This window comes from Taudactylus pleione, unplaced genomic scaffold (genome assembly GCF_031769625.1).
Source record: "Taudactylus pleione unplaced genomic scaffold, aTauple2 ptg000352l, whole genome shotgun sequence".
Classification (NCBI taxonomy): domain Eukaryota; kingdom Metazoa; phylum Chordata; class Amphibia; order Anura; family Myobatrachidae; genus Taudactylus; species Taudactylus pleione.
In genome coordinates this window covers 2,326,943-2,348,576 of record NW_028284753.1, presented here as the reverse complement: position 1 = coordinate 2,348,576, position 21,634 = coordinate 2,326,943, and the positions used below count along the sequence as shown (strand labels likewise).

The 21,634-nt window shown below is 50.6% G+C and overlaps 1 protein-coding gene across 2 annotated transcripts in view; it reads right to left on the bottom strand.

Annotated features, from left to right (window-relative positions):
• Positions 1-21,634, bottom strand: part of EDA2R (ectodysplasin A2 receptor) — a 65,818-nt gene that overhangs the window by 14,459 nt on the left and 29,725 nt on the right. For both annotated transcript variants that reach the window (XM_088444198.1, XM_088444199.1), the window contains 2 exons: positions 2,607-2,744; positions 1,686-2,182 (listed from right to left, as the gene is read on the bottom strand). In XM_088444198.1, coding sequence (XP_088300324.1) covers positions 1,686-2,182; positions 2,607-2,744 — 635 coding nt within the window. The remainder of the gene's footprint in view (positions 1-1,685; positions 2,183-2,606; positions 2,745-21,634) is intronic.

Below are 21,634 nucleotides of genomic sequence, written 5' to 3'. Positions count from 1 at the left end.
GTTTATTTAGAATAACAATTTTAAGGTGGTAAACGATTACTGAGAACTAAAGGATAGGTATCATACAATGGTTATGTACAAATACCAGATGGGCAACAAATTGTTTTACCATTATGTTCAATGTTTGTTAAACTGCTGTGTGCCCGTCATAATGGTACATACCCTAAACCTTGTATAAATCTGAGTTGGGGATTTTTCTTTTTTGCATACATCAATTTTAATAGTAAAACCACATCATTTTTTTGCTAAATAATATTTTAAATAAACAGATAAAAGTGGCAAAATAAAACTCCACACTAAGATATGACACATTAAATTAAGAACATCCTTTGTAGTATGTAGTATTTATTTAATGCTGTACATATACAGATGTGTCCTCATACACCTGTCCTTTTTGCGCCATATTGCACGAGACGCCTGGCGCAACCTAAGATGATCCGCAATGAGTAGTGATCAATGTGCTTAAGCTCTTTTCGTCAATTTTGCGTCTTAATTTGCTAATAGTGTACTAAGGGCCTTATTTATGCTAGTGGCTCCACCGCTGCAGCGGCTGTGCTCAGTGCCGGCGCTACTATTAGGCAGCTTTAGACAGCTGCCTAAGGGGGCCGGCCCCTGGAGGGCGCCACTGAATCAATCAGGAAACTAAAGGATGTCTCTGTACGAGACATCCTTCTTTACAGTGCACTGGAGGCAGCTGCGGTTCTGATCAGTGGCTGAAGAGGGGCGGTATACGGTGGTATGACATACCGCCGCTTCTTCATTTTAGTCGCAGAAGAGAATGTACCAGCACTGGGATCTAGTATGGGATCCCAGCGCTGGAACAGTAGCGGCATTGTGTAGAGATGTGCCCCCCACCTCTGAATTCCCACTTCGAGCACTGTATATATATATATATATATATATATATATATATACACACACACACACACAAGAGTGGCCACCTCTGTACCCCTCTGGGAGAGGGGGCGCTATGCTGAAGCCTTGCCAGGGGTGCCGACAGACCATACACCGGCCCTGGCTGTGCTAAAATATGCAAAAGCTGCAGTAGACTTCTTAAGTAAAAAGGTGCCAGATACAGGTTTCTGTAATCCTATAGCTGCATCCAAAGATGCGGCATCAGATCCTCTGCGTGAACACCGGACAACTGAGTAACCTCAGGTTACTCAGGATGTCTGGCAAAATTATGCTGCTTGGGCCGGCGAAGCCGAGTCCAGGGACGCAGCCACTGACTTCGGCAAGCCCAGAACACAGGGCCGACACCCCGTTTTCCGGGAATGCTCCTCATCGCTGCTTCCAAACCAACTTCACAGGACCAGCTCTGCACATGCAGTGAGGCTCCAGTGCATGCACAGTGGGTTAATCAGATGGTTGATGTTCACACAAGTGATCGGATCGCCGCATTAGAGGATACAGGAGCGGATCACAGAAACCAGCAGGAGGTGTCCATTTACACAAGACGCCTCCTGCAGCATTAGCATATTATTGCAGTCGCAGCAGCTGTGCTATCTCTAAATCAGGCCCTAAGTACTTAGGATCAGTATAGCACATTGAGACTCATATTTTAATAAAAAGTCTTATGGCGTGCCTAAGTCAGAAATCCCATGGCACGCCAAACTGGGCCAATTTGAGGGTATGAGTATACATGTCTTTATGTAAAATGTTTGGCAATGGTAAGAGTAACTCACCTGAGACTGAGAAGATAAGTTTCTACAGGTGCTTGACCTCAACATTTCCTGAGCTTTCCTGTTATATCCATTTTGTGTAATGCAGGAACAGGGTGGTGGTCTTGGTGCCACATGGGATCCCGATTGAGTTTTGCAGCCAGTATGAGAAAATCCATCCTCTGAGGAGAAGTTCTGTAAATCCAGCTCAGTGCACTCCACCGGTGCATGAGACCAATGCTGCCTTTCTGAAGCACAGGAGTGAGTTTGTGTGCATAGTGGCTCTGTGGCACCCTGGCTGGGCTCAGGAGAAGACCCACACCCTGTGAAGCAGTCACTGCAGCCTGAGTTTCGGATTAAAGGCTGCGTCTCTGATATACTCCGAGTGTAATGAGGTTTGGCAGGTACGGGAGGTATGGCACACAGCTCCACAGATGGGGGCAAGGAACATAATGCACTGGATGTTGCACGGGGGTTGGTGGAAGCACTCTCAGAAATTACATGAACTTCTTCCACTTGACCTGTTACCAAACATGGTTAAAAATAAAAAAATTATACATATCTCTATGTCTAGATTCACAAGGATACTTAATGCACATGCATAATGATTATAGAGTGTTTATGCTCTGTACATCGCACAAACTGCCCAATGCTGCAGCTCCTCTATTTATAACATTTCTAAGGGGAGTAGTCAATTAATGGGGATGGGTTCTGATTTCTGGAGCGTTTCTCGGACAAATATATTAGAAGTTCCTCAGACTATTAAACAGCTGCCCAGTTACAAGTCACCAGAGTCAAATAGGTATATTGTGAATTTTATATACATCCAATAAAATCTACACACTGACCTCCCTCTACCACCTGATCCTCCAGAAGATGTTCCCCTCCTTTTTATAAAACCTATATTAGACTGGTGCTAGACAAGACAGAATTACAATAATGCACCTTGCACTTGGCCAGAGTTGTCTGAGGTTCCAATGCAGCAAGGAGGGATTGGTCGTTCTTCACAGGGGCTATGTGTAGATTCCCATTGTTGTGCTAATCTTCCAGGCTGGTGTGCAAAGTCCTGCGATCTTTGGAAAGCTGCAAAGAAAAAAAGAATAAAAGACAGAGATTGAGTTATTTTTTTTTTTTAAATCCAATATTTTTTTATTGAAAAGTTATACATACAAAATAAAAATAAAACATATATTATAATGAACAACAAATACCAAAGTACAGTATTGAACTTATTGGTACGAAATAAAAATGAGTACAGGTTGAGTCTCCCATATCCAAATATTCCGAAATATGCAATATTCCGAAATACGGAATATTTTTAGCATGACTGAGATAGTGAAACTTTTGCTTTCTAATGGTTCAATGTACACAAACTTTGTTTAAGGCACAAAATTATTAAAAATATTGTATAAAATGACCTATAGGCTGTGTATAAGGCAGGGCTCGACAAACTGCGGGCGCCAGGTCGCCATGGTGACTAAGATTTTAGCCCTGGCAACCGGGATTTCCAAGCCCCCCACCCCCCCCCCCCCCCCACCGCCGCAGGGAAGCTCCTGCCGGGTGCCCACTGAAATGTTACCGGTGGACGCCCGACTCCCCGCAACGGCAGCCGGAGCTCACTCCTGAGCTCCGACGTACGGCTCCCCCCATGGGCATTATGGGAAAGACGTCCATAACGTCTCTCCCATACTTCCGAAGAGCGGCAGACGGCAGCGGACGCAGGATCCTGGCCTAAGGTAAGTATTCTGTTTTGTTTTTTTGTGTGTGTGTGTGTGGGGCACACTTAGAGGGGGCTTACTACAGGAGGCACTAATACAGGGGCTTACTACAGTGGGCCTTCTGCTCCACGGGAGGTTTCTGTCCTCCCTGAGCTCGCCTTAGGACACCTGCGTTACGGTTTGACAGGTGTACCGCCCCAGTCAAACTCCCCACCTGCCACTGTCCCCGGAGCGGGCTATTTCAAGGGGCTTACTAACGAGGGCACCATTACAGGGGGCACTATTTCACGGGGCTTACTACTGGGGGCACTATTTCAAGGGACTTACTACTAGGGGCACTAATACAGGGGGCTTACTACTGGGGGCTCTATTTCAAAGGCCTTACTACAGGGGGGCCCTATTACAGGGTGCTTACTACTGGGGGCACTATTACAGGGGGCTTACTACTAGGGGCACTAATACAGGAGGCTTACTACTGGGGGCTCTATTTCAAAGGCCTTACTACAGGGGGGCACTATTACAGGGTGCTTACTACTGGGGGCACTATTACAGGGGGCTTACTACTAGGGGCACTATTTCAAGGGGCTTACTACTGGGGGGACTATTACAGGGGGCTTACTACTGGGGGCACTATTACAGGGGGCTTACTACTGGGGGCACTATTTCAAGGGGCTTACTACTGGGGGCACTATATCAAGGGGCTTACTACAGTGGGCACTATTACAGAGGGCTTACTACTGGGGGCACTTTATCAAGGGGCTTACTACTGGAGGCACTATATCAAGGGGCTTACTACAGGGGGCTTACTACTGGGGGCACTATTACAGAGGGCTTGCTACTGGGCGAACTATTTCAAGGGGCTTACTACTGGGGGCACTTTTACAAGGGGCGCTTTCATATATTTTGGTAATAGACGATGGTCAGGCTCCTTAACTTTTAAGATGGCCCCTAGATTTTACAAAAATTTGTCGAGCCCTGGTATAGGGTGTATATGACACATACATGAATTTCATGTATGTACACAAACTTTGGGCCTGATTCAGACCCACTCGCGAGCGGCTGTCCGCTCGCAAGTGGGTCGATGTTCTGGACTGAGCATGCGCACGACGGAGGGAGCTCCGTCGTGCGCATGCGCCAGACGCGACGAGCGAAGGAAAGTCCTTCGCTCGTTGTGTCTGATCAAAGGGGGCGTGCTGTCGATGTTGATTGACAGCACGCCCCCTTTGGTGGGCGTGCCGGGGGCGTGCCTCCCTGACGGGGGCGTTCCCACGGGAACGCCTCCCGTCAGAAGCCGGCCCACTGACATCACTAGCTGATAGAGCCAAAATCACTCCGGAGCTTGCGGTTGAAAACCTCAACCGCAGGCTCCGGCACGCAGATTCGATGGTCGCGATGGTCACGACCATCGCGGCCATCAAAATGCACGCTCGTATAGCCTGTGGGTGGTGACCCACAGCTATACGAGCGTCCAGGAGGACGCTCCATTTTCATGGAGGGCGGCCCTCATTCAGAGCGTGCGCTCTGCTCAGAGCGTACGGCTCTGAATGAGGGCCTTTGTTTGAGCCACAAAATTATTGAAAATATTGTATAAAATGACCTTCAGGCTGTGTGTATAAGGTGTATATAAAACATAAAAGCATTATGTGTTTAGATTTGGGTCCCATTCCCAAGATATCTCATTATGGTATGCAATTATTTAAATATACGGAATATTCCGTTATCCAAAATACCCCTGGTCCCAAGCATTTTGGATATGGGAGACTCAACCTGTATAAATATATTGGTACAAGTGTGGTCTTAATTATAATCAATCAATTATAAAATTCTTACAATAACCAACAGCAATTTGACAACATGGACATCACACATCACAGTACTGGGGGTGAACAGACCCAGTAGATGATATGGACCTCCAGCCAGAAAGTAGTGTTTACGTGGAAGGAACAAATCACACTGTATATTCAAAAATACATCTAGCTCATTTCACCTGTAATTTATGTATTAGATCCCAACAGTCTTCTCTCCCGACGGTTATAGGGCGAGTCTAAGCATATTGCTCATATATCAAAATATTTTTTCTCTGTGTTCCTAGCAGTTTACACATTTCTCATGTGCGACTACCGCATTAACCAGCGAAATCCATGTCGCTAGGCCCGGGCCACTTGTTGCCATCCATTCTCTTGCTATACACACCTTAGCAAGCATGCAAAGATTAATAATAAAGCGTTTGGTGTATTTATCTACTGTGTCTTCATCAAACACAGCTAAAATACATGATATAGGGGTAAGAATGTCTCGAGGTATGTCCGTTGAAATAATGACACGAATACATCTTGCCAAAATGAAAAAACTATAGGGCACAACCATAAAAGAGGCCAGAAAGTTCCTTCAGGTGAATTGCATTTAGGGCAATTTGAATCCGTCCTACCCCCAATTCTGTGCAACCGAACAGGTTTAATATATACCCTATGAATTAAAAATAACTGTATCTGTTGATATCTCACAGCCACAGTGGCTACACGAGGGCTAGCAAGGGCTTCCTTCCATGCATCTTCTGCAATTACCCCAACATCAGTTTCCCATTTCTACATAATAGACAGTAATTCAGTATCATGATGCCTGTTCAGCTAATTAGAATAAATCACAGAGATCAAATGTCTAGAGCCAGCAGATTGTAATAATCCTTTAACAGGGGACTCTTGTATAGTCAAACAAGTATCCACAAATTAGCATGCCTTATCTGGAGATATCTATAAAACAAGAGATATGGTAAGAACTTACCTTTGTTATCTCTGTGTCTACGAAGTCTTTAGGGTCCACAGGGTTACTTTGGGGTATTGGCATGGGCTTGTACATAGGCACCACACAGTTAAAGCTGTCATCCCAGGATGCACTGGGCCCCCTCCTATACCCCGCCCCAGGCCAAGGCACCTCAGTTTTAGTAGCAAACCATAGGCCGGAGGAGGAGAAAAAGGAAGAAGTAAGGCTGGAACACACAGGAATCACATTCTCACAGAAAAGGAGACAGAAACTGGCGACCAGAATCTCACCCTACAGAAACACTGGGCGTCAGGGTGGGCGCCCTGTGGACCCTAAAGACTTTGTAGAAACAGAGATATCTCTTGTTTTCTACTCCAGGGTCCTTAGGGATCCACAGGGATACCTTGGGGATGTCCCAAAGCAGTATCCTTCAAGGGTGGGAACACTCCTGTGCAGAAAGGAGAACCCGCCGCCTGAAGGAAGCATCCTGAGAAGAAAATGTGTCAAAGGCGTAATGCCTGACAAAAGTATGGACAGAGGACCACGTGGCCACCTTGCAAAGCTGAACAGCCGAGGCGCCACGCGAGCTGCCCATGAAGGACCCACAGATCTCGCAGAATGCGCCTTCACAGAGGGTGGCACTGGAAGACCCTCTTGAGTGTAAGCCTCAGAGATCGCCAGGCGAATCCACCGAACCAAGGTCTGCTTATTGGCAGGCCAACCCTTCCTTTGAAAGCCATACAGGACAAACAAAGAGTCCGATTTTCGTAAAGAACTGGTACGGTCCACATAAATCTGCAGGACCCGTACCACATCCAATGAGGTCTCACCGGCCGAGAGATCTGAGGAATTAAAGGCCAGGACCACAATTTTCTCATTAATATGGAAACTAGACACCCCCTTTAGGAAAGAAACCAGGGCTGGTCCATAGAACCGCCCGTTCTGAGTGAAAAATCAGAAAGGGGGGGCAACAGGAGAGAGCCCCCAGATTTGACACTCTTCTGGCCGAAGCAATAGCCAGAAGGAACACTGTCTTTGTCATAAGCCATTTCAAATCCACCGAATCCAAAGGTTCGAATGGAGGACCTTGGAGCGCCCTCAGAACCACAGCCAAATCCCAAGGAGCCACCGGAGGGACAAAGGGAGGATGGATGCAAAGGACACCCTGCATAAAGGTACGGATATCAGGCAGCTTAGCAATCCTACGCTGAAACCAAACTGACAGGGCAGAGACATGCACCTTCAGTGAGGCGAGGCGTAGCATGCACCTTCAGTGAGGCGAGGCGTAGCCCTAGATCTAAGCCCACCTGTAGAAAAACTAGCACTCTGGATATCTGAAACCCTTGGGGATCGTAGCCTCTAGGGCGACACCACTCAAAATAAGTATGCCACACCCTGTGGTAAATTCTAGACGAAGCAGGTTTCCGAGCTCGTAGCATGGTATTCACCACAGTTCTGGAGAAACTCTTAGACCTCAAGAGGGAAGTTTCAAGAGCCACGCCATCAAAGACAGACGACTCAGGTCCGGGTAGAGGCAAGGACCTTGAGACAACAGGCCCGGGTGTTGAGGCAACAGCAATGGAGTATCGATGGACAGACACTGAAGATCCGAGTACCAATTCCGTCTGGGCCAACAGGATCTTGCCTCCTTCTTGCTTGAACTTTCGAGGTACTCGATGCAGAAGGAGAACGGAGGAAATATGTACGCGAACTGGAAGGTCCACCATACCGACAGAGAATCCACCAGGAGAGCCCCTGCGTCTCTTGTTCGGGATCCATACGCACACAACTTGTGTTTGTATCTGGAGGCCATTAGGTCTATTTCGGGAAGGCCCAACTTGTCCACCAGGAGTTGAAACACCTCCTGGTGAAAAGACCATTCCCCTGAATGCACATCGTGACAGCTGAGGAAGTCCGCTTAACAGCTGAGTACACCCGGAATGAACACAGCCGAAATGGCTGGGAGATGCGGGATACCTCCCTTAGAGCCGCTTGACTTCGAGTTCCTCCTTGACGGTTAGGTAAGCCACCGTGGTGGCGTTGTCTGACTTAACCTGCACAGGTTTCCCCTGCAGGAAAAGTCTTGCTTGTTGCAGCACTCTGAACACTGCCCGAAGCTCCAATATATTGATCGACAGGAGCGATTCCTCTGACGTCCACCAGCCCTGGAAGATGTGTGGGCCCGTCACAGCGCCCCAGCCCCGAAGGCAGGCACCCGTTGTTAGAAGAACCCAATCTGAAATCCAATATGGACGTCCCCTGCTGAGATGGGACTTCTGTAAGAGCCTGATCATCTGTGTCTTTATCCGACAGAGAATTCCATCCCATCTGGAGAGGATCAACATCTGCACAGGCCTGGAATGGAACTGGGCATACTCCACTATGTCGAACGTTGACACCATGGAACCCAGTAACCTCATTGCCGAGAGAAGAGACACTCGACGACTCTTTAGACCATTGCATATCCTGGACTGCAACAGTGCTATCTTTTCTTCCGTCAAGAATATCCTCTGCTGCTAAGAGTCCAACACTGCTCCGAGATGGACCATCCTCTGAGAAGGAATTAGAGAGGCTTTCTTCCAGTTCACTAGCCAGCCATGAGCCTGCAACACTGATATTGTCATTTGCAGATGGTTGCAAAGTTGGTTGTGGTGACCCTGCCAACAACAGAAGGTCGTCCAAATAAGGTAACAGGCGAACCCCCTGCAACCGCAGATGTGCCGCCATGACCGCCAATACCTTTGTGAACACTCAAGGGGCCGTGGAAAGGCCAAATGGTAAAGCTTGAAACTGGTAATGGTGGTCCGACACCGCAAATCTGAGGTAACGCTGATGATGGGATATGCAGGTAAGCATCCTGAATATCCAGGGACACCATAAAATCCCCAAGCTGCATAGCTAAAACAATAGAACGCAGAGTCTCCATTTGGAACCGAGGGACCCTTAAAAACTTTTTCAGGGTCTTGAGGTTGAGGATAGGTTGGAATGATTCATTTGGTTTTTGAACCAGAAAGAGATTGGAGTAATATCCCGTCCCCCTTAGGGGTAACGGAACAGGCACTATGACTCCCATATGGAGCATAGAGCGCACCACCTCCTGGATTGCTAGAGCCTTCGTTGGATCTGAAGGAAGGCCTGCTGCCAAGAACTGAGGAGGAGGACGTCTGCGGAAGGAGAGGGCATATCCCTGAGATACCACCTCCCTTACCCAAGTGTCTGTGGTGGTCTGATACCAGCACTTGGTGTATTGCAGAAGTCAGCCTCCCACCTTGGGGTCCCCCAAGTGGAGGCCCAGCCCGTCAGGCTGAGTGCTTACCGTCTGGCTTGGCGGCCAGACGTCTTGTACTCCAAGCCTGTTTCTTGGGCTTGGCGGTCTTTTTGGGGCCAGAAGGTCTCTGGAAGGACTGCACCTTAGATTTGCCCTGTGGGCGATAGGGACGAAAGGACAGGTTCTTAGACCCTGACGGAGTCGGGGTCGAAGGCAGACATGCCGATTTGGCTGCCTCCAGGGTGTCCACAATTTTGTCCAAAGCAGGCCCTAACAGGAACTGACCATTATAAGGTAAGCCTTCCAAACCCTTTTTGGGTTCAGCATCTGCCCGCCAAGAACGTAACCACAAGGAGCGGTGAGCGGACACAGCCGCCGCGGAAATCCTAGAAGTCAGAAGACTAAGATCCAAGGACGCTTCTTTACTGTACGTAGCAGAATCCCGGAGATTACTCACTAACACAACCTGTTCACTGGTAACTTCTGAAGCAAATGATGCTTCCAATGCATCTGCCAATCTTTCCTTAGCCTGGGCCACCCAGCAGACTGCCATAGCTGGCCTGGATGCTCCTCCAGCGAGGAAATATAGATTTAAGGCACAGTTCCACCTTACAGACTGTAGCGTCTGTCAGAGAAGACATTGACAGCATACGTAGAGTCGCGCTCTTTACTAAGCACGTCACATGAAAGTCCACCTGAGGGGGAGATTCCCATTTAGTGAAAAATAATCCTCTGCGAAGGTGTATGCATGTGCCAGACGTTTTTGAGGCTGAAACCTCCTACCTGGAGATTTCCACGCCTCCTCCAAGTGATCCACTAGCTGACCAGATAGGGGAAAAACTGCTGCTGCACCCTTAACGTCCTTAAAATAAGCATGTGTAGGTGCTGCAGGTAGGTTGTCGTCAGTAATCACCATGGGCGTACGGACCGCCCGTATGAGACCTGGAATATATATTTTGGACATAACCTCCGCCCCTAATTGAGGAGCGTCAGTGTCCGTCAAATCCAAAATCTCGCCATCATCAGACAACCCGTCATCATCATCTAGTCGTGTAGATGGAAATGACAGTAGCGGTCTTTTAGAAGGTGTTGGGTCCTGCTCTGAAATATTCTGCGCCGTAGCGGACACAGAGTGTGCCCAAACAGGTTCCACCGGAGGAAGAACCTACTGAGAGGGACACTGCGCCACCACCATCTGTCCCGGACCCCCTAATACGGGGGGAGGGACAACCGCCTGTTGTGCGAACCCTAATTGGGGAAACACAGGGGGGCTGTTAACCTATTCACAAGGATATTCAACGCTTGTGCAAAGGAAGCTTATGGGGGTTCCTGTGAGGTGCTGGGTACAGCAGAGGTACCAGGAAGGGACAGACATGTAGTACATATACCATCCTGAAGTACCATCCCCTCACCCATACCCGCTCTACATCTAGAGCAGGAAAACAGGAGAGGTGCACCGATAGACACAGAGGCCCTGATTCAGAGCCGGTCGCTCTGACAGACCGCTCGCTCTGAATCAGGGCCGGTCTTTTTTTTTTTAGAACGGCCTCCTGGCCGCTCGCATAGCTGTGGGTCACCACCCACAGCTATAGTGAGCGGCCAGGAAGATGACCATCGGGCTTGCGATGAGACCCTTGTGGTAGGGTCTCGTTGCCGCAAGCCCCAGAGAGACTAACAGAGCCGAAATCTCTCCCACTGACATCACTCGTGATATCAGTGGGGCCGGCCCCAAACGGAGGCGTTCACATGGGAACTCCTCCGTTTTGGCAGCCACTCCCACGGCCCGCCCACCAAAGGGGGCGTGCTGTCACTCAACATCGACAGCACGCCCCCCTTGGTACGAGACCCGGAGCGACGGATTGACCGTCGCTGTCCGGGTGTCGCGCATGCGCACGACGGAGCCGGCTCCATCGTGCGCTTGTGCTCTGGGCCACCATCGACCCGGTTGCAAGCGCTCAGTGCTTGCGACCGGGTCTGAATCAGGCCCAGAATCCTCACTGGACATAGTGGTATGTGATTTTCCAACAGTAATAAATACTTTAAACTGTGAGGTAAATTCCCACCCTGACAGTACTGGCACAGAGAGGGCTTAACAGGAAGAAGAATTAGGGATAGTTAAAATGGCTGACAGGAGAGTATCAGACACACAGCGCTAGCATAAAAGTCACATACAATGCAGAAATTCCTGCACTAATTGCCCTATCACTTACATAGACCTACAGCCTGGCAGTGATAGCGCTACGTACGCTGACCTTGACAATGGAGGAGAGGTATGCAACGGGGGACCCAGGCTCCGCACCCTGCACCAGCTTACTGTGCATTCCAAGATGGCCGCCAGAGAGAGCAAGACAGGCGGGCCTGGGGGAGGAACTCTGCCTCAGCCGTCGAATGTCTGAGGACAAGGCACTGAGAGCAGAGGGGGAAGGGGCCTCCTGTGCTTGCAGGGAAGATGCCCTCCCCTGACAGGCTGTTAACCTCCGGGATGCTGGAGCACTTCCATAAAGCTCCAGCCCCGTATCCCTGGTGGCCTAGTGTGAGCGCAGGATCAGTACCTGGCTCCATTATCCTGCCGTCCCCAGGGAGCCCCCAGCCCTGGGGACACTGAACTGTGTGACAGCGGGCGCCTATCCGCAGACGCCCGCTGCTTACCTGCTGCTGTCCCCTGTAAATACGGCCACAGTCCTAGACCCCCAGGGGTTCCACTAGCTGGAACCCCCAAGAGCCCGCCGAGTTCCCCGGATTGTCGGAGCGGCAGCACGGACTTCCGCTGGACTGTCCGTGCTGCCACTCATAAAGTTCTTTGCAGCTCTTTAGGGGCTATGAAACACAGCCCCCCTGTGCGGTGACCCGAGTCCGGCCGGGCACCAACTAAAACTGAGGTGCCTTGGCCTGGGGACGGGGTATAGGAGGGGGCCCAGTGCATCCTGGGATGACAGCTTTAACTGTGTGATGCCCATGGACAAGCCCATGCCAATACCCCAAGGTATCCCTGTGGATCCCTAAGGATCCAGGAGTAGAAAAAAACGTTTTGGGTATGTCAAATTCTAGTTGCAATTGTTGGAAGGACTTTAAAGTCCCCGTGTGAAATAATTGTCTTATAGACACCACTCCCCATTGTTCCCAAGCGTCTCTAATCTGCAACGTGGAGCGTTCCCTGAGTCTACAAGTGTGAGTAAGGGCAGTGACTGGATCCATGCCCTCCGCCTGTAGGATGCGCGATACCAGCCTCCAGATGAGAATAGCTTGTCTGACCAGTGGGATGCTAACTACCTGTAAATTATCACTTAAAAGTACCTGTAAGGGTGTTAGTCCCGAATTGAAGGATTTCAGCATAAGGAGAGGTAAGGAGTCAACAGTATCATCATTCCCATAGGTGTGCTAACTGCGCGGTGTAGTAATAGAATTTAAAAAGGGGAAGCGCCAAACCTACGGGGTCTGGTTAAAGTATCCAACTTGATTCTAACTCTCTTGCTAACCCAAATCAATGAAGATAACAGTCCATCAATTTGGTGAAATATCTTCTGAGGAATATATCCCTAGATATTTAAATGAGTCCACCCATTTCAATGGTAGATTAATAAGGGGATTATTGGGACAGGCTCCTCTGAAGGGAAGAATACACGACTTGTCCCAGTTAATAAGTAATCCTGCATATTTGCCCAATGAATCAATAATATTTAGAACATTAGGCATAGACATATCATATCTCGTAATAAAAAGTAAAATATCATCAGCATACAATGCTATTTTATAAAGTCTGGAGCCCAGTTGAAATCCAGAAATAGCAGAACTGGCTCTAATCATACACGCCAGGGGCTCTAAGGCCATGGCAAACAGAATGGGCGAGAGGGGACACCCCTGTTGTGTACCCCTGTAAAGTGAAAATGACGAGGAAAGTAACCCGTTTATAGATACTCTCACTAAAGCAATCAATAGTTTCCCATAGAAACGCCCATTCCACAGAATCGAACGGCTTATCAGCATCTAGTGAAACTATAATAGAGGTCTGTGCATCCACCATATCTGAAATGCCAGCGCCCCTGATTCGTATATCAGCAACAGACATGTTATGCCTGTCCAACAGTGGGTCCAGGATATTATTAAAATCACCCACACATATATTGGGTATTCCCGGTGACATAGCCAGGAATTCAGCCACCTTTTTAAGAACCCTGTGCGAGTAAGGGGGAGAAACATATACTGCCAATAACAATAAAGATATTGAATTGATCTTACATTTCAAAAAAATATATCTTCCCAAAAATATATCTTGTACTTGTTCTAATCAAAACGGAAAAGATTTACGCCACACTTGCCGACTTCTAGCTCCCTCCTTCCAGGAGGGAGCTGTCGGGCGTCCTCAGCAGGGGGGCGTGCCACATCAAAAGGGGGCATGGCCCAGAAAATGACTCGACAATGGGGGCGGGGCAAGGGCGTGACAGCGTGATTGCGTTATCGCGGCCCCGCCCCCTTTTCACAATGCCGAGATAAATGGCATTGTGAAGCAGGGGCCGGGGCCACGATGATGCGACAGATAGATCGCTGGGGACCGGGAGGCTAGCCTACCTTTCCGGGAGGCCGGGAGCGGCACCCGGTTTTCGGGAGGCTCCCAACCGAATCGGGAGGGTAGGTAAGTATGATTTACGCACTAATATGGACACACCCCTAGATGCCGAAGTATGTGTCGAGTGATATGCCCAACCAATCCACGGCTTTTTTAAAGACAGCAGTCGTCCGCCGATAAAATGAGGTTCTACTAAACAAATTATGCCTGAACACTAAAGATCTTTTGACTTTATCATTCAACACCCTTACATTCCAAGTGAGAATGTTATTATGTGATGTCATCATTTAACAAAATATTGAAAACATTTTAGTAGCCACGAGAGCACACATCGTACATAGGACCTCATTCAGAGTCTCTCGCTAGATGCGATCGCTCGCCCACAGCGTACGCAAATTTGTCAAAGTGACGCCACGGGAAGCAATCGCTCGCCAAGGCATAAGCACGCCCACCATGTCTTAGTGAGCGGCCAGCGTACGCCCAATCACACAGGCGGAGCCGCCCACCAGCACACGTCATCTCCAGGAAGTGTATTAAAACATTGGTACATCGAGGACAATCAGAAAGCGATCGCAGAGCTTGTGGTTGCCTTACCCTACCGCAAGAACTGCGAGGACTTCAGTGTAAAATACAGGCATGTGACGTGTACTATGACGCTGTGTGTTAATTATGCACGCCTCTAAAAACAAGAGATATGATAAGAACTTACCTTTGTTATCTCTGTTTCTACGAAGTCCATAGGGTCCACAGGGTGACCTTGGGGTATAGCTGGATCCTGGATCCTCGGGCACCACGGAGTTAAAGCTTTTAGCTGCTCCCAGGATGCACTTGGGTCCAACCTCCCCTATACCCCGCCCCCGAGCCACAGGCACCTCAGTTGGTAAGCAGCCCAGGCCGGAGGAGGAGACGAAACAGAGAGAAGGAAGACTGGAACACACAAGAACCATACTCACAGAAAAGGGAGACGGAAAACCGGTGACCAGTCACAGAGCCCATATGAAGCCAGGTGCGTCAGGGCGGGTGCCCTGTGGACCCTATGGACTTCGTAGAAACAGAGATAACAAAGGTAAGTTCTTACCATATCTCTTGTTTTCTACTTCAGGGTCCATAGGGGTCCACAGGGTGACCTTGGGGATGTCCCAAAGCAGTCCAACTAAGGGCGGGGACGCTCCTGTGCTGATAGGAGAACCCGGCGCCCAAAGGATGCATCCTAAGAGGCAAAGGTGTCAAACGCATAGAACCTCAAAAAGGTCTGAATGGAAGACCAGGTGGCCGCCTTACAGAGCTGAACAGCAGAGGCGCCACGGTTAGCAGCCCAAGAAGGGCCCACAGACCGAGTAGAATGAGCCTTAACAGAGGCTGGAACAGGTAAACCCTCCTGCATATAAGCCTCAATAATAACAGAACGAAGCCAACGGGCTAGAGTCTGTTTGTTGGCAGGCCAACCCCTCTTGTGAAAACCAAAGAGGATAAACAAAGAATCCGACTTCCTCACAGAACTAGTCCGGTCCACATAAACCTGGAGTGCACGGACAACGTCTAAGGAAGCCTCCCCAGCCGAAAGATCAGGCGACTGAAAGGCTGGTACAACAATTTCCTGATTAATGTGGAACCTGGAAACCACCTTAGGCAGGAAATCAGGACGAGTGCGAAGCACCGCTCTGTCCTGATGAAAAATCAGAAAAGGGGGACGACAAGAAAGCGCCCCCAAATCTGAAACCCTCCTGGCAGAAGCAATTGCCAAGAGGAAAACAGTTTTAAAAGTTAGCCACTTGAGCTCCACTGACTCCAAGGGCTCAAAAGGCGGACCCTGTAAGGCCCGAAGACCCACCGCCAAATCCCACGGGGCCACAGGTGGCACAAAGGGAGGCTGGATTCTCAAAACTCCCTGGAAAAAGGTGTGTACGTCCGGCATAGCAGCGATCCTGCGCTGGAACCACACCGACAGAGCAGACACGTGCACCTTCAGCGAAGAAAGACGCAATCCTAAGTCCAAACCCGACTGAAGGAAAGCCAGAATACGCGAAACCCGGAACACCTGGGGATCATAGTTTCTGGCCTCGCACCACTGAAAGTAAGTGTGCCACACTCTGTGATAGATCCTCGCGGAAGCAGGCTTGCGCGCCTTCAGCATGGTGGTAATAACGGAGCTAGAAAAGCCCCGAGACCTCAGGACGGCTGTCTCAAGAGCCACGCCGTCAAAGATAGTCGACCCAGATCCGGGTGAAGACAGGGCCCCTGAGACAACAGGTCCCGCCGTTGAGGTAGGAGGTACGGAGCATCGATGGACAGGCTCCACAGATCGGAGTACCACGGCCTTCTGGGCCACGCTGGGGCCACCAGGATCAGTGTGCCTCCGTCTTGTTTGAACTTGTGCAGGACCCGAGGCAGCAGAGATATCGGAGGGAACAAGTAAGCCAAATGAAACAGCCATTTCACCGACAGCGCGTCTATCAGACTTGCGCCTGCGTCCCTTGTCCTTGACCCGTACACAGGCAGCTTGTGATTGTGACGGGACGCCATCAGGTCCAGCTCTGGCAGCCCCCACTTGTCCACGAGTAGTTGGAATACCTCTGGATGAAGCGACCATTCCCCGGGATGCACGTCATAACGGCTGAGGAAGTCTGCCTCCCAATTGAGGACTCCTGGGATGAAAACTGCCGAGAGAGCTGGAAGATAGCGCTCCGCCCAAGCCCGGACGTGGGACACCTCCGACATCGCAGCTCGACTGCGAGTCCCTCCCTGGTGATTGATGTACGCCACCGTGGTGGCGTTGTCTGACTGCACCTGAACGGCCCTTCCGTGAAGAGCGGTGCCGGACAACTGCAGGGCTCTGTATACTGCCCGCAGTTCCAGGATGTTGATGGGAAGAATCGCTTCCTCCGCTGACCAACGACCCTGAAGTGACAAGGAGCCTGTCACCGCCCCCCAACCCCGGAGACTGGCATCTGTCGTGAGCAGAACCCATTCCGGGATCCAAAAGGGGCGCCCCTCTAGGAGATGAGCGGTCTGCAGCCACCAGGCTAGGGACAGACGCACCTCCGAGGACAACACCAGCATCTGAGAGCGGATCCTGTGTGGCAATCCGTTCCATTCCGAAAGAATCAGCCCCTGCAGGGGCCTGGAATGGAACTGGGCAAACTCCACCATGTCGAATGCCGACACCATGGACCCCAAAACTCTCATCGCTGAGTGCACCGACACTCTGCCACTGCTCAGACAACTGTGAATCCGCAGCTGTAAGGAGGAGACCTTCTCTGGAGTCAGAAAAATCCGTTGCTGATGAGAGTCCAGCAGGGCCCCCAAATGAACCATCCGCTGTGAAGGGATGAGGGAGGACTTCTTCCAGTTGATCAACCAGCCGTGCGCCTGTAGACAAGCGACCGTCAGGTGGAGATGCTGGATCAGTACCTCCGGGGAGCTTGCCAGCAAGAGGAGGTCGTCTAGATACGGTAGCAACCGTATTCCCTGGCTCCAAAGATGAGCCGCCATGACCGCCATCACCTTGGTAAATACCCTTGGTGCCGTGGAGAGACCAAAGGGTAGAGCCCTGAATTGGTAGTGGTTGTGGAGAATAGCAAACCGCAGAAACCGTTGGTGCGGTGTTGCTATAGGCACATGGAGGTAGGCGTCCTGGATATCCAGGGAGACCATATAGTCCCCTGGTTCCATTGCCAGAATGATGGAATGCAAAGTTTCCATCCTGAATTTGGGAACCCTGAGAAACCTGTTCAGGGACTTCAAATTGAGGATGGGGCGATGAGAGCCATTGGGTTTCTGCACCAGAAACAGCGTAGAGTAATACCATCCCACGTTGAGACTGTGGTACGGGTATAATGTCCCCCGCCGTCAGCAAGGCCTCTATGGCTTCCTGAACCTGCAAGGCCTTGGTTTTGTCCTGAGAAGGACTTGTGCAAAAAAACTGGCCAGGCGGCCTGTGCCGAAAATACAGGGCGTACCCCTGGGAGACCACTTCTCGCACCCAGGCATCCGTGGTGGTATTGTGCCAGCACTGGGCGAATTGAAGAAGTCGGCCTCCCACTCTGGGGTCCCCCAGAGGGAGGCCCGTCCCATCACGCAGAAGGCTTATCTTCTTGCTTGGAAGAAGGGCGCCTAGCACTCCAGGCTTGCTTCTTTTGCTTTGAGGCGGTCTTGGGTGCGGACTGCCTCGGGAAGGACTGACCCTTTGCCTTGCCCTGAACCCAAAAGGAACGAAAGGCCGAGCTCCGGACCTTAGCAGGTGTAGTAGCTGAAGGGAGGACGGCTGACTTGGATTTTGCCAGGGTATCTACTATTTTGTCCAGGTCCGGACCAAATAGTAATACTCCATTAAAAGGTAAGGCCTCCAAGCCTTTCTTTGAATCCGCGTCTGCTCTCCAAGACCGCAACCACAAGGATCTACGAGCAGACACTGCTGCCGCCGAAACCCTAGAGGTCAACAGGCTAGCATCCAACGATGCTTCTCCAATGTAGGAGGCGGCATCTCTCATCTGTCCTAACAACGCCCTCTGGACGTCCGGAGCTTCATCCGTAAACGTGTCCTCCAAGGCGTTGGCCCACCCCTCAATGGCCTTGGCCACCCAGGAGATGGCCATGGACGGCCGGGCTACAGCCCCTGAGAGAGAATAAATAGACTTTAGACAAGTCTCCACCTTCCTGTCCGTAGGATCCTTCAGCGAGGATATAGACGGCAATGGCAAAGTAGCACTCCTGATGAGGCGTGTTACATGGGAATCGACTGCAGGCGGAGTTTCCCATTTCTTACAATGCGCTTCCGGGAATGGATAATTGGACGCCAAGCGTTTCTGTGGCAGGAAACGCTTACTGGGTGTCTGCCAGGCCACCGCCATGTGATCAGTCAACTGATCAGACAAGGGGAACGCTGCAGAAGTAACCTTAGCTTTTTTAAAACTAAAATACCTCGACTTGGGAGCGGGTGCCTCATCCTCAATCAGAAGAATGGCCCGCACCGCCTTAACCAGAGCCCGCACATTGATGGAAGACTTAGTGTCTACCTCCTGGACTGAGGCATCTGAGGCTGAGTCATCCTGCACCTCACCATCATCTGAAAGATGCGCAGCCTGCGCCATGACTGAGCGTTTAGACGCCCTGGAGGGCACGTCACTGCGCAACATCGACTGAAAAGCCGAAGATGCTGCCGCCAAATCTTGGACAGTGTGGGAAAGCGCATCCACCCAGGGTGGAGGAGCTGCCACAGGAGCCTGAAACGGCACCACAGCCTGCTGTGCCACAGGGGTGGACTGAATATACATTGGCAACCCCGCATAGGGACCAACAGGCTGAGACCCCGGGGGAGTCTGCAATAATTGTGGGACACCCGGGGAATGGGGGATGGCAGGCTTGGGCAACGCCCTAGTAGGGGCGGCAGTCGGGACCGACAGACAGTCCGCGATGGACACCAGCTCCTGGGAAAACATCGCCCATGGTGGCTCCTGCGACATAGGAGGTTTAGACATACCAGGGAGCGCCTGGCACCGTCCGCACAGGCCGTCCTGTGACAAATCCTCCCTATCCACTCCTGCAGAACAGCGCCTGCAGGAGAACAATACCGGAGCCCCGGAGTGCTCAATCTCCTCCTCAGACATGACTTGAAGAAAACGTGTGCACTCACCAGTGTGCTGAACAACAGCCCACAATATGGTACTGTGTAGCACACAACTGTATGTGACGGACCTCACAAATACGTGATTTATATAGGTGAGGTCTGTAGAAACACCCTTCCCCCGCACACCTGTAGGGCTTGTAGGAGAAGGAAAGGGATAGGTATAGGCTGACAGTAAGTAGAAAAAAGACACAGACAGGCAGCACTAGCAACAGTCACATACCATGCAGGAAGATATACTCACTGCACCTTTCCACTACAATCAACCTCCCAGATTCAGTGTCTGGGAGGGCTATAGTGCTGTGTACACTGTCCTTGTCGGGGGAGAGGTACACAGGGGGACCGGTCCGCGTGCTCCCTGAGAGTATCCACGCTGCCACTTGAAGAAAATGGCCGCTGGAGACCTCAGAGGAGGAGTGGCCGAGTAGCTGCAGCTCAGCGACGCCAGACTACGAGCTGAAAGGCGCGCTGAGCTGAGGGGAGGAGCCGCTAGACAGGGAAGGCTTCCTCCCCTGGCTAGCATATTTAACCCCCGGGTTGTCGGCATCCCGCTTGCCGCATAATTTACCCTGGTGGTCTAGTGGTCTGGCGGGGTATGCCTCCGCTGGAGGGGGGGCCCGCCGCCACCGCTAGCGCCCCCGGTCTGTCCCCTAGACCGGGGGCATGGGACTGCATTTACAAGGAACCCGCGCACCGCCGCTAATCAGCGGTGCGCGGCTTACCTTAATCTCCCCGGCGTCTTCCGGCAGCAGTCCCGGGGGAAACCAGAGTCTGGCTAGTACAGACTCTGGCTTCCCCCGCCGCGATCCCCAGTTCAGTGCTGGCGTCGCGGCGCCAGCAGGGAGAAGGAGCGGCAGTGTGGGCGTCTGTACAGACAGCCCATCGCTGCCGCTCTGGAGAAAAAAACTATAGTAAAAAAAAAAAATTAAACTAAGTTAAAATAAAAAGCTTTAGGGGGCTGCTCCTGCAGACCCCCCCCCGCAGGGTGACCCGACTCCGGCCGGGCACCATCTTAAACTGAGGTGCCTGTGGCTCGGGGGCGGGGTATAGGGGAGGTTGGACCCAAGTGCATCCTGGGAGCAGCTAAAAGCCTTAACTCCGTGGTGCCCTAGGATCCAGGATCCAGCTATACCCCAAGGTCACCCTGTGGAGCCCTATGGACTCTGAAGTAGAAATGGCGTTGAAACACTCAGGCACGCCTGCGTTCGCACCTCCACTCCCCCGTTATTAGTGTCCTGCCCCTGTTACCACCCACAAACGGAATCTCCTGTCACTCATTTCACTGGGCTGTCTATGCTGGGCGAGCAAGCGGCCTGTGATCACACAGAGTAGTTCGAGCACGCGCAGAACAAAGCGTGCGCATGCGCGTACGCAAACCATCGGGCCGCTTGTAAGTGCACAGCGCTAGCGAGAGACTCTGAATGAGGTCCATAGTCACAATAATGATCATACCAAATACAAACCAGCAATTTCAAAACAAAAAAATACCCCTGAGAAAAGAACCAAGTGGTCCCACCCATTATAACTCCCACCACCCTGTATACCAACCCCAACTTCGGCATACCTGATACCCAAAGACCCCTACCCCCTATATCTAAACTATATTTGGAAAGATAGATAAAAATACCTTATCTTAAACTAAGGAATGGAGCAATATATATAATGACCACAGAACATAACACAAGGAGGCCTCCGGACAAGGAGTATCTCCCCGGGACCAAACACTACTATAACATAAACTATGGCAGAGTTGTACTTCCACCAAATGTCAAAAAAGTATGTTAAACATATGTAACCATATACCATAATAATCAGTTAATCAAAGTATTTGAAGATATTCGGTACACATCTGAAAAAAAATGACAATAACACCAATTCTAATCAGACATAGTAAAACTAGAGATGTGCGGTTCGGTTTTACTAGGATATGTTCGGTTCTCAAAAACGGCATCATATTGGCTATCCAGCTTTCCTGTGTTTTGGATAGCCAATAAAAGAAATCCGAACTAATCTGAACCTGCGATAATTTGGCGATAAGAA